At 38.5% G+C, this 20,227-nt stretch overlaps 1 protein-coding gene across 1 annotated transcript; it reads left to right on the top strand.

Annotated features, from left to right (window-relative positions):
- The first annotated feature begins 3,504 nt into the window (after window positions 1-3,504).
- pcbp2 (poly(rC) binding protein 2) lies at window positions 3,505-13,012 on the top strand. The gene is made up of 12 exons (XM_067409276.1): window positions 3,505-3,700; window positions 4,281-4,420; window positions 6,542-6,574; window positions 6,654-6,770; window positions 8,417-8,548; window positions 8,633-8,761; window positions 8,964-9,038; window positions 9,114-9,155; window positions 9,270-9,342; window positions 9,429-9,484; window positions 11,709-11,878; window positions 11,968-13,012. The coding sequence occupies exons 2-12, from the start codon at window positions 4,328-4,330 to the stop codon at window positions 12,002-12,004; spliced, it is 957 nt and encodes a 318-aa protein (XP_067265377.1). The 5' UTR covers window positions 3,505-3,700; window positions 4,281-4,327; the 3' UTR covers window positions 12,005-13,012.
- Window positions 13,013-20,227: the final 7,215 nt, after the last annotated feature.

Genomic DNA, 20,227 nt, shown 5'->3' with positions numbered 1-20,227 from the left:
GATTATATTAATTACAGGCTTTGAATATATATTAAAAAAACTACACAACTATGAAGCAGTAGCTGTAAAATACAACATTTCTGAACAAATCAGTCTGGCGTACACACACACACACAATCACTGTGGCGCCTTTTTGCCAACTTGCATTCATCGGCACATTTCTGGGAGATGGCCTTCTTAATTACATTTTCTTCATCATTAAATTTATTTTTGATGTAGCCTGTAAGAGAGAGAAATAAACAGAACTTAAGTTTACAAAACATTACAATTATTGAGGAATGGTATTAGCCATCTACATTCACAACAGAACTTCAAGGCTAAGCCTAAAACTAGTTTTGTTTTCTTTTACATACATTTAATCTACATTCAGTATTTTTTTAAATACATTTTATACATTAGAATAATGACTCATTTTGCATATTTTTCCTAATCTATATCTTCAAGTGACAGAACCATTCAGTATTATTCCAAATTCCTGAGTATGATTATACAAATGAATTTGCATCCTGTTGTTCTGAATATCTTAAAATATGGCAATCCAGCCAAAAAAAATTTCAGAAAAATAATTAAAACTTTTTTTTTTCAGATAAATAATTACTTACTAATGATGTCAAGACACTTTTTCAGAATCAAGTTGAGGCTTGGCTGCTTTGTCTTTGAATGCGTTGGAACATCTTCCCATGTAGCAGGAGTGTTTTGAGAGTGCCTCTTACAAACACTGCCATCAAGAGGTCTTTTGTGGGTTTTTTGTGTTCAGTCCATTTCACGTGGGCAAACTGTTCTGCTGCGATTGACGTGTTGACACAGATTCTTACTTGAAAACAGTGATCAAACGTTGAAACAAAAACAGAATTAAAAGGTGAACTCAGCTTTTGTAAAATTAAAAATGAAACACCCAAAACTGTCGTCAGTCTAATCTTAAGTAATGGGTATGGTGAACTCAACACCTGAAACTGCTCTGTCTGTGTTCCTAGAAAATTAGAGAATAAAATGTAATGTATCAAATATCAAATGTGATCGCAATGCTACAGTTCCGCAAACATAAATGCTCTTTTTTACCTGAGAATGTTTTAAACTATGAAACTTTACAGCTCTAAAGCTTCTCATGAAAATAGCTGTATAGTTATTAAAATGTGTTTAAATATGATGAAACAATTACCTTAACTACTGTAATTAGGTCTCATGGTGTAAAATGACAGCTGTGTTCCCACATATTTCTTTGTGGGTCGGTCATGGTGGACTCTGAAAAACAATATCCAAGTCAACAAAGTAAAATTACTAGGGTTATCAAAGACCTTATAAGAAAACAAGTGCAACACCCAATATGGCGAATAAGCCCCGCCTTCCAAATGAAAGAGCCAATCGTTCCCAGAGTCGCGCTCATTTTTACTTGTTCAAATAACTTTATGATACTGTTGTCATATTTCATTGGTGTTTTTAAAAATTTAATTTAATTGTAAGCTTAGTGAACAGTTATTGAGAATTATATGTTTCCCAATTTAAAAAGGAGCTGCACTTGGATGCTGGAAAGTTGTTTCAAATATGGTCGCAGAGTGAAATGACTTGTCTTAAAGGTACTTTGGGATTATGCTATAATTTCACTGTCATTACAGGTTTAAAAAGTTACAGTTTGCGGGGCACTTACAGGTTTCAAACATAGACTGTAAAAAAATATGGACGTAGTGTCCGTGACGTCACCCATAGAGTTCTGAACAGCAGTTTTGATGCATAAATGAGGCCGCGGCCGTCTTAGCTGCACGTGACCGCACGTCACTCACGGATAACTGAAAATGGGCAAAGAGGCGGGACGAAGTTGGAGCCCATGCGACTTGTTGCTGAAACCACGCCCGCCCTAGCTATCTATCTTAGACACTATCTAAAATATTAATAAAGATAACAATATCATTAGAAAGTACTAAAGGTTTACTGTCAATCTACGGTGATTTTTTTACGATAACGTTATAGATGCTCCAACACCAATAGGCTAATTAATTTGTGTGGGGTGTGCAAATAACACAAATCAAGTGGGATTTCATACCTTTATAATGAAATAGAGATCGCGAGATGAATCCAATCCGTGGCACTTGGGTAAAATATATATATATATGTACCAGATGTATATCTCTCAAATGTTCTCTCAAACTAATGAGCACGTATCCAAAGTATAATTTTTCAAAATAGTGCAGCAGTTTTAGTTATAATATCCAAGCAGTGCTGTCGGAGTTGTATATCCTCCTGGTATTGTCATTGTAGTAAATCTCAGGAACAAAACTTTTAGCCAATGCCACGACGATCCAACAACGTGTGTTCCGCATGCGAGCACATGTACACAGACTGACATCTGTCTCGAGTATGCAGCGAGCCATATATTGTATAAAATAATACAGAAAAAAAGGCACAAATACGGCTGAGATGTCAAATTCAGCGGCTGAAATGAGCTGCTGAGGTAACATGACGGCTCACAGACAGCAGCGGCATACCTGTCACTCAAGTGACCACGCCCTTAATTATGCAGAACTTTAAGGCTTAATAATAATTTAAACAGATGAGCTATAAAAAAATTCACCCCCCTCAGAGTTGTCATGAAGGGCAAAATTCGCAGTATAGACCAAAACCACAATATGAACCAGACTGTAAACATGTTTTTTTCTGCTGTAAACTTGGCTAATTTAACATGATGGTCAATGAGATTCTGCTCACTTCTGCAGCCTGTCCCTAGCGGCCAGTCGATGAATTGCAGTTTAATTCACTTCCGTATTGGCTTCACGAGAAACAGGGGGAGGTTGCCGCTTGGTTTCAAAACAGTTGGTACAGCCTGATCTTTGCGTAAAAGTTTTTTGGCAAAGCCAGAATCGTACTGCGACTTGTTCTCAAAACAATTGCTCGTAAAATGGATGGTACAAACACGCAAGTCAGCACTGACGTGATGTTCGTTAAAAATAAACTGAATCCATCTTTTGCTGATCGGGATTCTGATCGGGATCAGGAACATCACCATCTGCATTACATCGCAATATTGTTAATAACACAATAATCTTATCATAAACAACCTGCCTACTGCTCTGACTGAACACCAGTGGGCGGGGTCATGTAAAAGTAGGCGTTGTCTTGCTCCAGTCGTATGCAAATGTCTGACCATGTGACGTCACGTCACCTCAGATCAAAACGTAGCATTTAATTATACATATATTGTATTATTTTGTTGTTTAAAGCAATAAAAAAGTATTTCATTATATAAATGCTTTTTTTTAATGACACGGACGTTTTGAGTTATGGAACTTGATACAAATACCTCTATTTCTTGTGTCATGATCCCTTTTTTTAAAGGTTGGCACTTGTAAAACGAAAAAGTGTGCTGACAGAATATTTTAAAGTTATTTTAGAGCAAAGTATTTCACAAGGAAACTGATCCAGCAGTAGGCGACGCGTCCCAGCAGCAGTGTGCAGTACATACTCCGCGCAGTGCGCAGTGCGCAGCCGCCGAGGGGCGTGGGCAGTGCGCGGTGACGTCAGAAAGGTCGTGGGTGAGAGGTGATCGGGACACATCTTGTTGTCTTTGTAAGAGTGGAGCTCGATCACGCAGCCGTGTCTTCCCTCTTCCCCGAATCCTCTCAAAACTCCCTCCCGAACCTCCCGAACCTTCCCCCTCTCACCCTCCGGACCCTCGGACCCTCTCCCCTTCCCGGAGCGCGCGCGTCAGGTGAGACTTTACCGCGTTTCATGCGCGCGAGGGCCCTGCAGGCCGCGCGCTAGCCTTAGCGCTCGTGCTAATAACCCTCCGCGCTTCTCACGCGACGTTTGTTGATATTTCCGCGTTAACCGCAGCAGTGTGTGGTTTAAATCGACAAATAAGCGCTCTGAATACAGCTCAAAGTTGTATATTTGGTGTGAAGAGGAGCTGGCCGTTATTAGGCTCTGTTACGCAGCTAGTAAACACACTCGAGCTAAAGCTGCTCCACTGATTCATTACCCGATGCCTTCAGTGGCGTGTTTATATCAATGATCCGCTCATTTAACTCATTATTCACATAAATACCCGGATTATCTTCATGTTTGTAATAGTAATGCTTTGTGTTTTTAAACATAACCCGATGTGATGTTTTTCAGAATAAGCTGCAGATAAAAATAACCCTTTATCCACTTGCAGTATAGCGTGTTTACACTAGTGATCTCTGGCTTTTACTGTGGTATTACCATGTGTTTTGGACGGGACCATGGTATTCTCAGTGTAGATGTGCAGTGTGAGTATGGTGTTGTGATGCTCAGGTGTGTGTTGACAGGTTAATCATCCGTGACCAAAGATCCCGAGCTCGACTCATCGGTCATCATGGACTCTGGTGTGATTGAAGGAGGACTGAACGTCACGCTCACCATCAGACTGCTCATGCATGGCAAAGAAGTGGGCAGCATCATCGGGAAGGTGCGCTCACTACACACTTTAAAATGGTTGACTGTTGAGCACATGTACGTTTATACTAATTAACGACATGCGATATAATCCTCACGACTCCTGTGGTGTCGCACTTTACCTTCATAAACTCGAGGTGTTGGTCATGAGACGTCTGATTCCAATCAAAGCACAACTTTGCAGAAATGGAAAGCTAATCATATGAATGCAGTAGATTCAACACTTGCCATCATCACTGGTTTGGACATGATGATGTGTGAAAGTCTCATTCTCACTGCAGTAAAGCCTCTTTTGACATAAAAATCCTTGTTTTTTTGTGGTGATGTGATATAATACAGCGATCAGAATCATAAAACATACTATTGAATATTAATACTGTTTTTTAATATGAGTTTCGACAGTCTTTGATGCTGATATGATGCTAAAAATAAACATCACAACTGACTCAATTCAATTCACTTTTATTTGTATAGCACTTTTCCCAATCCATATCTTTTCAAAGCAGCTTTACAGAGAATGCATGTCAACATTACACTTTAGAGAATGCTTTTAGCTAATGTTATAATTTAGGCAATTAATTTACAATCATTGTTAGCAATTTAATTGAAGGTAGAATCGATGAGCTCCTGGAAAAATGAATTACATATTAACAATAATTAGGATATGTAGAATTTGGGAATGTGCATGTTGATCCAGATGTTACGTCATCTGAAGTCCTCGCAGGACGGGATCCTGAATATAATGTATAATAATGCAATGGGGGAATGTTAGAGAGTCCTGATAATGCCAAATGCCTTATTACCAGTAAAACGTGACCTACATTTCTTATATATAATATAATATATTTATATTAATTACTATAATTACTTGCATATATATCTAATCTATATCTAGTGACTGAGTGCAAACATATCCATCTAAAATAAATCTGTGTTTCAGCGTTAGTATTTTTATTCTGGTGTCACCATTGTCCTGTGCATTGGGTTACCAGCACAAGTCCAAGCCTATTCATTTCCACTCCTAATGTAACACCAAATTGAGCATTTTAATCAATTTTTGTTAACTTTTTACAGTATGTGTTGGAGTATCTCAGTAATATCATATTGTGAGTTCAGCATCGTGATGTATCGAATCATGACATGAGGGTGTCGTTACACCCCTACATTACAGTAATAATAATAATGTTTTTATCCATCTTCTGCTCTTCAAAGCAGTTTTGGCACAGATTGCCACTAGATGGATATTTCCCAGTACATCTGTACCATATTGCTTATCAATAAAATCCTATATATCCTACATTTTAATAATTTTTAGCACCTGTTGATATTGTACAGTTAATTTTGGCACGCTCTTTTCCACCATTGCTGTCACATAACACACACTTAAAGGGGTGCTTGTTTAAAAGTTCATTATTTTGATTATTGGGTGTAATAGAGCAGGTTAACATGCTTTAATGTGGCATATGGTAATGTCAGGATACTCAATACACGGGACGACACCAGACCAGTGTGACGATTTTACAGGGGAAACTATATGAGAGACACTTACCTGTGAATATCAGTTGATATATCATTATCCTGACCAACAGAAGAGCTTTAAAGCACTTACAGTCACCTAAAGGTCTTCATACATGAGCAGGAAATAATCAGGAGAACCAGTTTTAGGTCATGTGTTTCTGTGAAGGACGTCATTACACGTGTGCGGTTATTTACACACAACACATGACGGGACACGCACATATTCATTATAGTCGTCAAATATATTTGGTTGGATTGTAATATTTCAACTCTGAGAAGTTTTATTTTGTTGATACCCTTGAAAAGGCTTTTAATTAAGTGAATCATTATTTAGATGTTTTTTTATTATTATTTTATATATTCTAATTCATTCATATTAAATAAATAATGGGTCTTCAATATCTTTTGTTTGGTTTTCATTTTGATGTTAATATTAAGAAATAAAAGTCCAAGTTTATTATTATTATCCAAGTTTATTATTATTATTATTATTATTATTATTATTATTATATATAAAAAATTACCCACAGTTCCACCTAGTGGTCAAGCAGAACTACTGCTGGTATAACTTGTTTTCATGATATATTACTATATGTAATTGGTGTGTGTGTTTCAGAAAGGCGAATCGGTGAAGAAGATGCGAGAGGAGGTGAGATCTGCCGTCAGTCGTCCTCTCCAGCTGTTTTCATGTTTTGTGTCATGTGTGATAGCGCTGGTGTTCTCTACAGAGCGGTGCGCGGATCAACATTTCTGAAGGGAACTGCCCCGAACGCATCATCACCCTCGCAGGCCCCACCACCGCCATCTTCAAAGCCTTCTCCATGATCATCGAGAAGCTAGAGGAGGTACGGCTCATCTCTCATGTGACCGGCTGACTGCTCTGCTGACATTGTTCAGCTCAGGGCAGAAAATCATGTTTATTTTTGGCTAAATGGTGATAAACTGTATATATTTCAGTATTTTCTACAAATTTTTATTTGGATTTACAAAGAAAAAATCTATTTAAAAAAAAAATGTCACATTCTGCATAATGTTATTCTACAGACAGTGTTCATATTGAAGGCTATGAAAACAAATATAGTGAATATAACCATGTTTTCTAGGCTTTTACGTGCAAAAAGGTTCAAATATCACATTCTAACATTTACAATCTGATAATAAAAATAATGCTTTTTAAAGCATAATTTAAATTCACTAAACTAAAAATGAAAGAAAAAGGCTACATTATTTTGATTAACCCATTACAATAGAGACTTTACAGTTAGTGCTATCATAAAAATACACGTTCTTGTAGGTTTAAAATTCTACATATGGCACATTTATCGTTAACAAACATTTTAGCAAAATGTATATTTCAGTCAGAATTATGGCGATACGCAGCGGCGCTCGTTCATGGAAGTTTAGAGGAGATTTGCTAGCAGTCCAATTCTTAAAGCAAAATGGAAATATTTGCATGACTTTCTAACATTTACAGATGGAGAATAAACCTGCGAAATGTAAGTTATGCACTGAGAAAACACCACACCACAAACGCATTAAACAGAACGAGAATCCGTCAGAGCAGCTGACACGGCAAGCCGTTTTAAACTTTACGTGTTAACCGTATCTTAATCTTACGAGTTATTTTTAAAGCCCTTAATATTGAGCATGTCTCATGATTAGGACAGATTGAATTATGCATTTCATCAACTACTCTTCACATGTGCTTGTGTTAAACTACAATTAACTCAGTTTTGGCTGATAACGTTAATTGTTTGAACGCCGATAAATCTAAATCCAAATTTATTTATAATGTTTGAGAGCCTGATTACAAAACAAAAGTGTCTCTGTTAAAAGCAATGTCCCAAGCACACAATTATAATGTTGGCATTATAATTTTATGTAGTCTATATGACACACTTGCTCTGCACATGTTAAACTTAACTGTATTTTCCTTTTTGAAGTGATTTAAATTATATTTCAAGCAATTCAAAACCATGATGGCAGACAGTCTGCATCTGAAGTGTTTTAGCAAAAGGAAATAATCCATTATTTATCACCTTTAATATATCGGACAAATTTTCTTATCGGGCCGATAACAATAACATTAAAAATGTAATTATATTGGTCGATACCGATATGGTGGCAGATATATCGTTTCTTCCCTGCTATTGCTCATAATTTGTCAGTAATAAAACAGTAACAAATAATCAATTTACTTGTCTTTACCAATATTTGAAATTTATGAGTTAGGCTAATAGTTTTTGGTATCATAAACGTATTTATTAAGGTTATGGGTCAAAAACACAAACAATAACTAGACCTATCTTGTTTATTTTGTGGTGGGGCCAGTGAGACTTTTGGCATGGCAATTAAAGGTTTCAACCATTGGCTCAACTGGGCCAGTAGAAATAATCCTCAGCGTTTGTATGCATGTGTTTAAATGAAATGCTGTGATGTGATGCACACGGGCCTCGGCCAGCACTGATGATGTCGTGTTGGTGTGTATCAGGACATCAGCAGCTCCATGTCCAACAGCACGGCCACCTCCAAGCCTCCGGTCACGCTGCGGATCGTGGTGCCGGCCAGCCAGTGCGGCTCGCTCATCGGCAAGGGCGGCTGCAAGATCAAAGAGATCAGGGAGGTGAGCGGAGACCGCGTCACATGCTGCGTCACTCACTGATGACGACCCCTGCTGATGCTGACCTGTGTGTGTTTGTGTGTGCAGTCGACAGGAGCTCAGGTACAGGTGGCTGGAGACATGCTGCCCAACTCCACTGAGAGAGCCATCACTATCGCTGGGACCCCGCTGTCCATCATCGAGTGTGTCAAACAGATCTGTGTGGTCATGCTGGAGGTAAAGCACACATTCACAGTACAGTTTGTGTTATCACTGTCACAACTGGATCTTCCAGTGAAGCATCAGTCTGCTGGTGTATGCTGGTCTTCATCAGTCATTTAGTGTGTTTAAGCCCCGCCCACATCTCAACATCCAATCAACAACTGATAATTCTTATTGGTTTGTTAGAATCATCTCTCTGCTCCTCTTCTCGTTCCAGTCACCTCCCAAAGGTGTGACCATCCCTTACCGACCCAAACCCTCAGGATCGCCTGTCATTTTCGCAGGAGGACAGGTGAGCGTCTTTCTACCGCCTGCAGCTGTAGAGTGTGTGCGTGTGTGTGTTTAATCTCAAACCTGTGTTTTGCAGGCATACGCGGTGCAGGGACAACATGCCATTCCTCAGCCTGATGTAAGACACCCTCTTTCAGTTCTTATCGTTTTCCCACAATTCTCTGCAAAGGGATTTCGCCCTCATATAACACATACAGAAGGACTGTAATGTCATGTGTCTCTGTCTCCACAGCTCACTAAACTCCACCAGTTGGCGATGCAGCAGAGCCCGTTCCCTCTGGCTCCCAGCAGTCAAGGGTTCACAGGTGAGAGCGCTCGCGGACACACGCGATACGCTGCATGTAAGCTGCTGATTGGCTGACGGAGTTGAATGTGTTTCTCTGTTCTGCAGCTGGTATGGATGCGTCTGCGCAGACAGGCTCTCACGAACTGACCATTCCAAACGATGTGAGTTCATCTTCTGTGAGGGACGGGCTGATGATGTTTAGGATGGGTTTGATTATTATTAGGTTTCCAGCAATGAACCGATAATTAGGACGATATATATATTGTGGCGACAATATCAAGTGTCTATCATTAGAGATTTTGCCTTTATAGCGGTATGTAAATATATTTGCGTAGCAGATGAAATAGCTGGAGTGCAAAAGAGTTAAGCGCTATAAGCCATGAACAATGAACTTAATGCTTAACTCACTCTGACACTCGTACATGCTCAAAACGGCTATGTGGTGGTGTGTATATCATTATTGTGGAATAAAATTTCTCATATCCTAACAGAGCTGCACGATTAGTCTGAAAAACATCGCAATCTCGATTCAACACCCACGTGATCTTATTTTATTAATGACATCGATTCGTCCATGTCTTTTACACCTTTGGCGAGATCGTATCGGAACGTTCAAATCTGGGTTCGTGCTGCAGCGCTGAGTCAGACAGAGCAGTTTTACCTCGCAGTAGTTACAAATGCACTAGTCAACATTTGAACTGGATCAAAACCTTTTTACAGTTGTCCTAAAACCAAAATGCAATACCCATTCTTGTCTTAGGACAACTTTGATCAACTTTTTTGATCCACTTCAAATTTAAGTGACTGTTAAATGTATTCGTCATTGAATCATTCATTCAAAAGATTCATTCAAAAACACTGATTCATCCAGTAATGAACCAAGTAATTATTAAAGTGTTAGTTCACCCAAAAATGAAAATTCTGTCATTAATTACTCACCCTTATGTCATTCCACACCTGTAAGACCTTCGTATATTAAGATATTTTTGATAAAATCCGATGGCTCAGTGAGGCCTGCGTTGACGGCAAGATAATTAACACTTTCAATGCACAGAAAGCTGCTAAAGACGCATTTAAAATAGTTCATGTGACTGTAGTGATTCAACCTTAATGTTATGAAGCGACGAGAATACATTTTGTGCGCCAAAAACACTAATTAATGACTTCATTCAACAATATCTAGTGATGGGCGATTTCAAAACACTGCTTCATGAAGCTTCGAAGCTTTATGAATCTTTTGTTTAGAATCAGTGGTTCCGCCAAAGTCACATGAGCCATTGTAATTTCAAAATGTTTCGAAACACTTATGACATAACAAAGCCTCGTTTACTGAAATCACGTGACTTTGGCAGTTTGATACGCACTCCGAACCACAGATTCAAAACAAAAGATTCGTAAAGCTTTGAAGCTTCATGAAGCAGTGTTTTGAAATCGCCCATCACTAGATATTGTTGAATAAAGTCACTATTTTTTTTTTTATTGGCGCACAAAAGTATTCTCGTCGCTTCATAACATCAAGGTTGAACCACTGTAGTCACATGACCTGTTTTAAATGTTTTTAGTAACTTTCTTGGCATTGAATGTGTTAATGATTTTGTCAGATTTTGATAACATTTTGTCAGAACCTCTAGTAATTTAGTTTTGTATTCAGAATTGTGATCTCTATTTTAAAACCAAAAAAATCATGATTGTAATTTAATCCAGAATTGCGCAGCTCTATCCTGATATAAGATGATGTTAAATTACCAACACCTTTTGATGATAATCTCTGATGAAAATGAATGGCAACGGCGTGATGTATGGGAATTAATGTATTTCTATGGACAAACGCGTCCGAAAGGACATATTAAGCACTTCAAATTATTTTGTGTTGTGTGTAAATGACTAAATCTAAAACATGTAGAAAACTGTAATGCTCTCAAAAAACACATTTTGACCCCAATCTCTTGATGCATATTAAGGTGGTTGTGAAATTAATTTGCACACATGATTTTTAATGCTTAATCTTGAGGTTCATACACTTTTAATCCTATTAATTTATTCTATTAAACACCATTTCTGATAATAGACCATAACCCAATTGTTACATAAATGTACTTGTGGTCTCGGTTTCACAGCCTCCAAAAAATGGGCAACACTAGGCTGGTGTGTATGTTATGCATTTTGAATAACCTTTTTGTTAGTTCATTTTTAAATAGTCTATGACCTATGCATTTTTAAAAGTACATCATTTCGAGAAATGCTGTTTAAATGGTTTTAGATTGTGTTTAGCGTTTCAAATGTATAGCTGCCTGTTCACTGAGCTAGTAACAGGGACCAAAGCAAATACATGTGACAGACTAAAATGAAGCCAGTAACAGGATGTGTCTCTGTTAATTCTGACAGTTGATTGGCTGCATCATCGGCCGTCAAGGTGCCAAGATCAATGAGATTCGTCAGATGTCAGGGGCACAGATCAAGATCGCCAACCCAGTGGAGGGATCGACCGACCGGCAGGTCACCATCACCGGCTCGCCCGCCAGCATCAGCCTGGCCGAGTACCTGATCAACGCACGGTAACGCTGGACCTCTGATTGATTCATGTTGAGCTCAGGTGACCTTGATGACTCTGTAATTGACTTGTCGTCTTCTCTCGCGGTTCCAGACTCTCATCCGAGGCGACAGGAATGGCGGCGAACTGATGCTGTCCGCCTCCCACCGGCCCGTTTCTCCTCCTCCATCACATTTACGCTCTCTAAGTGCAAAAGGAAACCAAGTATTTTCCACCTATCCTTTCCTTTCACCCACCCAAGCTATGCTTCATGGATATACACAAGTATTTTATTTATTTATTTCATGAAAATGTTTTTAAAATCCCTTTGCGTACAGTTTTTAATGTCTTTTTTCTTTGCGTATTTTGTCAGTTAACATTACCATATGGAAGCGACAGTGGAGAAAGTGGAAAAATCTGAAAACGCATAAATATGTTTTTGTTATCTCAGATTTTTCTTATAAAAACACAAAAAATAAAAAAGAGAGCAGCAACTACAAATGATAGATTGACGCTTTCCCTGTACCGAACCTTTATTTATTTTAATTTAACTCTAGGAAGTTACAGATTTTAAAGTCCTAGAAGTAAGTTTCAGAGGATGAACTCTGTTTTCTGCATCAGATCATTGAATCTGAGGGGTTTCAGGTGACTTCTGTTTTTTTGACATTTGAATATGTGTCATTCCTCAATATTTGTCTTTTTTTTTTTTTTTTTTTTTTATTTATCCTGAAGTTGGAGGTTTTGTTCGAGGGAGGGTTGGGAGATGCTGCAGTTTCTGCACACATGACATTACTGCTATAATAATGAGTTGAAAATATTTCTTTTAGAGAGAATATTTTTTTTAACCCTGTGGTTTCGAGGCCAGACCGGAGGATTCCCAATTGACATTTATATGATGGTGATGATGATGCGACTGAGTTACTGATCAATTACATGACTAGAAGGAACTTTATAGATTTAACACTAGTTTCCTCTCTACTCTGCTTGAGTAATAGTTATGTTTTCTATTTTATTTTATTTTTTCTATTTTATTTTTTTTTTCTCGCAGGAGGAAGGAAAACCTAAAACCTTTTTGTGCACGTTTTCTGAATATTGTAGATTTTGGAGTGCAGCTGGAATGAAGAATTAAACATGCAAAATTAAAACATGAAATGCTGAAACTATGGAATGTTGTCCTGTGGTTTTTATGTTCTGTATTGTGATGTTATGAATTATTGAAAAAGGATTTTTTTCCATGTTCATCTTTAGTGTAATGTTGCTGTTGGAAAAGTCCCTCCAGCAGGAGTTCTTCTCTGTATGAACTCCCTGAAATGCCTGCATTGTAGTCTTGAGTTTTCTCCACAATATTCTTCATTTAAATAATTCATACGCAGAAAGAAGGCGCGGGGCCTGGTTGAGTTAAGCCGCGGTCACACTAGACTTTGAACGTGCGAAATTTATTCGGATGCTGTAACGGTCGTGATATGACGTCACGGTCTACAGCGTCTTTTTTATAAACATTAATTCAACATATAACTTAAAGCAATACATTCAAAATGTAAAATTATAGAACCTACTCGACTTTACTGCAAAAAATATAATTATTTTAATTCAGCCAAGTGGTCATGCCGTGACGAATCGATCTTCTACTGGTCGCACGTCTTCACGTGATGCGAATTCGCAGGTCAGAGTTCACCAAACTTGAACTTTGGAACGCAGCGAAATGCGAAATTTTTCGCACGAGCTTGCGTTTCCGGTCTGACGCATTCGCATGCGTTTGAATGGAAGTCAATGGAACGAAAATTGCAGTGTGACCGCCCCTTTAGTTAGTAGTGTGTTGAAACTGGCGGTTATGGTAAGGGGCGGGACATTTCCCTATTGACCAATCACAATACACTGCTCCAGCCGACCAATCATAGCATATTGTGCTTTTCATAGAAAGAGGAACTAAACGGAGGTTGCATCCAAAAACCTAGGCAGCTGACTGCTTGCTTTGCTGCCTTGTCAGGCAATGTACGGCAGCGTTTGTCAAGTCACCTTTATATATAGCGTATATAGCGCTTTTTACAATGCAGATTGTGTCAAAGCAGCTTTACATTGATAATTGGTATATAATTTTTACTTTTAAAGAATAGTGTCAATGCAGGCAGATCAAAAGCACTGTTGAATAAATGTCAAGAATACTGTTGAATATCAAATGTCAAGTCTAAATTAAATTAAATTAGGGCTGCACGATTAATTGTATTTTATCACGATAACGATATCTGCTTCTCTCGAATGATTTTAAATAATCGTCACGATATTGGCCCGCTCTATGAAAATTAACAATTTGGAAATATTGGAAGTAATATTAGGAATTTCGCTGTTTTATCTTTTGAAGTTCCTAAAGGTTTTACCAGTTTTCATAATGTTGATCAGCTAGAAATGATTTTTCTTTGCTTTACGAATTTGCCGGGCAATTTGAATCTGGTTTGTCTTATTGCAAACGAATTGTGTTGCTTTAAAATCTAATGTGAATACATATTACAAAGCGCTCACCAAAACCATGTTTTGTATTGATTTACCATCTAACGAAGTTATCATAGTTGGTTAAATTTAAGTCTTTGTGCCACCTACAGGCCTTTTGGGTGAAGTGTAGGTTGGTAAAGAACTTGCAAAATAGCCATAGTTACATTACTCTTTTGACAGAATAAACATGATTAATAATCGTGATTATAATTTTGAGGAAACTGTGGCACTGGCTGTCGTGTTGATGATGTCTTCACAATGGATGATCTAGTCGACTCGATCTCTGCTGATTCAGGGCTGCGTTGTGGTCGTGTCAAGGCACCGGTCCTCGGCCTCATCTGGAAACGGCCCCGAATCCGGTTGACTACGGTAAACCTCGAGATAAACAGAAAGACTAATATTAGCGTAGATGCCATTCTTTTTCTGATGTAACAAGTACATCTGGTGTTATAGGAAGTGTTCCTGGTTCCGGCTGAACTAATTTATGCAGCCTAATAATCCTTTAACGGATTTGAAAATATAAATTGATAATGTGTTATGTGTATGCCAGGTTAAAGAGATGCGTTTTTAGTCTAGATTTAAACAGACAGAGTGTGTCTGCATCCCGAACAATGCTAGGAAGATTGTTCCAGAGTTTAGGTGCCAAATAGGAGAAGGATCTACCGCCTGCGGTTGATTTTGATATTCTAGGTATTATCAGCTGGCCTGAATTCTGAGATCGCAATAAACGTGAAGGACTATAATGCATTAAGAGCTCACTCAGGTACTGGGGAGCTAAACAATTTAGTGCTTTGTAAGTGATTAGCAAGATTTTAAAATCTATACGATGTTTAACAGGAAGCCAATGCAGTGATGACAGAACTGGGCTAATATGGTCATACTTCCTAGTTCTAGTAAGAACTCTAGCTGCTGCATTTTGTACGAGCTGTAGTTTATTTATCAAGCGGGAGGAACAACCACCCAGTAGAGCGTTACAGTAATCTAGCCTTGAGGTCATGAACGCATGAACTAACTGTTCTGCATTCTTCATTGAGAGCATATGTCGTAGTTTAGATATATTTTTAAGATGGAAGAATGCGGTTTTACAGATGCTAGTAACATGGCCTTCAAATGAAAGATTGGTATCAAAGAGCACACCCAGGTTCCTAACTGACGACGAAGACTTAACAGAGCAGCCATCAAGTGTTAGACAGTATTCTAGGTTATTGCGTGAAGAAGTTTTTGGTCCAAAAATTAGAATCTCTGTTTTTTCTGAATTTAGTAGTAAGAAATTACTGGTCATCCAGTTTTTTATATCAGCTATACATTCTGTTAATTTAGCGAATTGGTAAGTTTCGTCAGGGCATGAAGAAATATAGAGCTGAGTATCATCAGCGTAACAATGAAAACTAACGCCATGCTTCCTAATGATATCTCCCAAGGGCAGCATGTACAGAGTGAAAAGCAACGGTCCTAGTACTGAGCCTTGCGGTACTCCATATTTAACTTGTGATTGATATGACATCTCTTCGTTTACTACTACAAACTGATAACGGTCAGATAAGTATGATTTGAACCATGCCAATGCAATTCCACTAATGCCAACATAGTTTTCGAGTCTATTTAGAAGAATATTGTGATCGATAGTGTCAAATGCAGCACTAAGATCCAGTCACACTAATAGAGAGATACAACCACGATCTGATGATAAGAGCAAATCATTAGTAACTCTAATGAGAGCAGTCTCAGTACTATGGTACGGTCTAAATCCTGACTGGAAATCCTCACAGATATTATTTCTTTCTAAAAAGGAACATAGTTGCGATGAAACTGCCTTTTCTAGTATTTTTGACAGAAAAGTAAGATTTGAGATCGGCCTGTAATTGACTAATTCTTTAGGATCTAGTTGTGTTTTTTTAATAAGAGGTTTAATAATAGGCAGCTTCAAAGTTTTTGGTACGTGTCCTAGTGATAAAGATGAATTAACAATATTAAGAAGAGGATCTATGACTTCTGGAAGCATCTCTTTCAGTAGCTTAGTCGGGTATAGGGTCTGACATACATGTTGTTGATTTTGATGATTTAACAAGTTTAGACAATTCTTCTTCTCCTAAAGCAGTAAATGAAATGAATTTTTCCTCAGGGACACTACAATGCACTGTCTGACACGATACTGTAGTAGACGTGTCAGACATGAGGTGTCTGAGGTGCCTTCATTAGTTTGTGCATGAAGGCACCTCACAAATCTGATTTCAGATAGACCTCTGAGGCAGCGTAATTACAGAAAAACAGAGCAAGCTTTGGTAAGAACTAAACAAATACTTAATTACCACAGTAGTAATTTCTCGCTAGAAATGACATTTAAAGTGGAAAATGTTTTATTTTTTTAAATTCATACTCAAATGTAGTACTTAGCATGCGATTTGAGATGCAGCATGGGAAGAGAGGAGCTGCAACAATGGAGAATATGAGGAAAATAATGAACATGAAAACGTTTCAAGGGAAAACTCCAAGTATGTTAACCCTGAAATGAGGCAAACTCTGGGTTTTACATTTCAGAATGGGAGGTATGTCAAACCCGAGAAAGCAGGTTAAGTCAAGCCCGTTTCTGAAAGAGGTAACTTCTACTCAGAGTCAGTTACCATGGTAACTTACTCTGTGAACCTAACCTGATGACGAAAATTTTCTAAAAGTAGAAGTAAATTGCCTAAGGAGTGTTTAATAATGATAAAATCATTTACTCTTACTATCCTGTTAAATTATATTTTTCGCATGTGGGATACCATGAAAATAAGTATTAGTTCAATAACTTACCATTCTACCAGTTTTCACCTTTGATATTATAACAGTGATAAGAATTAAACTTACATTGAAGTATGCGGACGTCCTTTTGTCATGTGCTGTTGTCATGGTGAATCGTAATATCGGAGCTCCATTGATGATGGCTTTTCATAGTCGTGGTGCACACACTTAACTCGAGTCGACCTACTCAGAGTCGATTGAACTAACTCAATTCAGCTGTTCTGAAACAAAACTCAGAGTTTCCCATCTCAGGGTAAGTCAACTCAGAGTTCAAGTTTTAACTCAGAGTTGGTTGAACCTCCTTATTGAAACAGGCCCCAGTTCTAGAAGAGCCCAAAAACCACAACAAGAACATGCATTTCATGCTGATTTCCAGGGTGGTACTGTCCTCATAATGAAGAAAATGGCCATGATTTGTACTAAGCATAATCTTTTATTATTGCTTAGAAAATAGTAGCGAGAGTTTTGTTAAAATCTAAACATTTGAAAAACTAGTTCCCTACTGCAACTGATGGAGTATTTTATCCATCCTATAGAAAACAACTTTTTGCTTACTATAAAAGCTAGAAGTGTTTTGAGGCCTCTTGGCCTACGGAACTGTAAGGGTCAGATGTGTCTGAAGTTAGCTTGGCCACTGAGCATATTTTATTGGTAGTTTTCCACCAGACAACAGGTGGCTGTGAAATGAATAAGATCATTATTAAGGGTGTCACGTGAAGGCTTCTTCCCTCCGAGGAGTGTTGATGGTTTTTGATACAATGTTTCATTTGGCCCATGAGAAAAGGTTGACCATCAAATTGGCAGAAATCCACCATGAGAGATAAAGTCAAAGGATGTAGACTAGTTGGCAGTCGGCCACCCTTACAAAGAGAATTATCTCTTGCATAAGCAACACCTGCAGTTTATTGGAGAAGTGACTGTGGTGAAAATGTTGGGGAGTACTAGGGAGACTCCAGGAAGACAACTGTAACAGATAAGAAAAATGTATAAAAACTGTGCCCCAGCTAAGAGAGATTGGGATGTGGAGCTGGCATCTCACTTTGTTGCTTGTCAATAAAGTTAAACTCCTGGGACCTGGAGATTCGACTCTGAGAGTTTTTCTTTGAGACCAGAACTGAAGGGACACAAAGATGTCGGATTTGCCACAACACAACCAGCGTGCATAAACACGCAGAGGAGGAATAACTGGGAATGATGTCATAGGGCGGGACACCTGGAGACTCCTCTGCCTGCAGCGGCAGCAGAAAACAGGAACTACGAGGTGAACCGGAGTGTCCTACTCACACCAGATGATCTGAACCATGACTGAGCACGTTGACCCCCAAAGTCCAGTCCGTTTGACACGTGATCATTCTGAACCATAGCCAGGCCCGCTTGAAGAGCTGGATTCAGGCATGGTTCAGCTGGGCTCAGACGCAGTACGCATGTGAAGGACACAGCCTACTAACTGAGAAGCATCCGTTAATTTCATTGTGAGTGCAGGCCAGTGGGGGAAGGTGGACATTCGTGCTTGAACTCAGTACAAGGCAATCGTGCCTACTGTGAATACAGCTTTAGAAATGGACTGGGGTCGGCACCAGAGAGCTTCTGTTTTACCTCACTAAATTATATTAATAATTTTAAGCAAAAAATTTTTTTTCATTCCGATTAAGGTCGTCCAAGGCCTCCTTTCCAAAAGCTTACCTGTCAGAATGAAATAAAGTAAAATTTATATTCTGAGCACACAGCTAATAAGCTTTGAAACGAACAATAACAATCGCTGCAGCATCTTTCACACAGGCAACAGCAGAAAGCGAACCACTGATAGTCTGTGTTTGAATGGAGAGATGCATTGAGATTCTCTAAGTCCTCCAAGGCAAACATAAGACCAAGAACTCAATCTCCCTGCTGAGATCTGTCCATGTGAGCCACCGTCTCCTTCAGAGCATTACAGCATGGATGGCATTGGAGTGAACTGCCCATCTATGGGACAAAACATACCCTTGAACAGGTTTTGCAACTTCCTTGAACAAAGAAGAGAGTAAACTGAAACTTCAACTGGATAGCTCTTAGATCTTACATTAGTAGTTTTAGAAGTGTACTTCACTTCTTATTAATGGATATGCAAATCCCCAAATATGCAGCAACATTTTGCAGAACTGGACAGAACTCATAATTGAAAATGAACTGATGTTAAAGTCTCTCTTTATCAAACATGGACATCCTCTTTGTAACGCAAGCTTTCTCCCTTTTCCTTTTTAACGTTCTACACCCCTCTGTCCATTTTTGCAACATTGTAACTAGGTAGCCATGTAGTCACCTACTTGATCAAATGAGTATGCCTACATGAAACCATTTGGAAGCTAAGAATTAGTTTAAAGAAAGTTTTCTTTCACTTTTTTGTTTTATTATAGGTAAGCTTTATAGGATGTAGGGGTAAATTCAGGTTGATTGGGACACTTTTTTCAATTAATCTCAATGGCAAAAAGTGTCCCAATCACCCTGAATTGACCCTACATATCCCCCCCTTCATTACTGCTCCCAAGTGATTTCACTCCTGCCTTCTACAATATCCTAACATATGGAGCAAGGCTGAGCTGATCAAATAGCAGGCAAGAATAAATGACTGTCCACAAAATTAAATAGTAATGTGTCCTTTAAATCCAGACTGAAAAATGCATATCCGAGCTCGTGAAGGTAATTTGTGTAGTATATGTACTAGTCATGAATGGCAGTTTCTACATAATAAGCAAAACCCAACACTAGCTGATGACTGATGACTGAGAAGACATCCAGAGTTAAAAACTTGCACTTAAAGCAACTCTTACTTGTAGTTCTGTATCCTGGGGGCTTCATGTCTGGCATTAGCCACAGTTAAATGGAAGGCAATAGTCTGGTTCGTACAGTTTTTCTTTCCCCTCAAAAGACAATATTACCATTGAGATGTTCTGATTCAGAGCCTGGTTAGTGACCAAAGTTTGCACGATAGTGGAAAGTAGTATATGTGAGGCTATTTTTGTAGCTTAGCAGTTATTTAATAATTATATATTTTTATTTTTACAAGTTCACAAACATAAAAGGTGTCATCAGATGGTTTGCTGTAGGATGGTGGATTGAGGTGTTTACA

The sequence above is a fragment of the Chanodichthys erythropterus genome, chromosome 14, assembly GCF_024489055.1.
Source record: "Chanodichthys erythropterus isolate Z2021 chromosome 14, ASM2448905v1, whole genome shotgun sequence".
Lineage (NCBI taxonomy): Eukaryota > Metazoa > Chordata > Actinopteri > Cypriniformes > Xenocyprididae > Chanodichthys > Chanodichthys erythropterus.
Note: the sequence above shows the minus strand (reverse complement) of the source record. Positions and strands in the feature narration are given on the sequence as shown.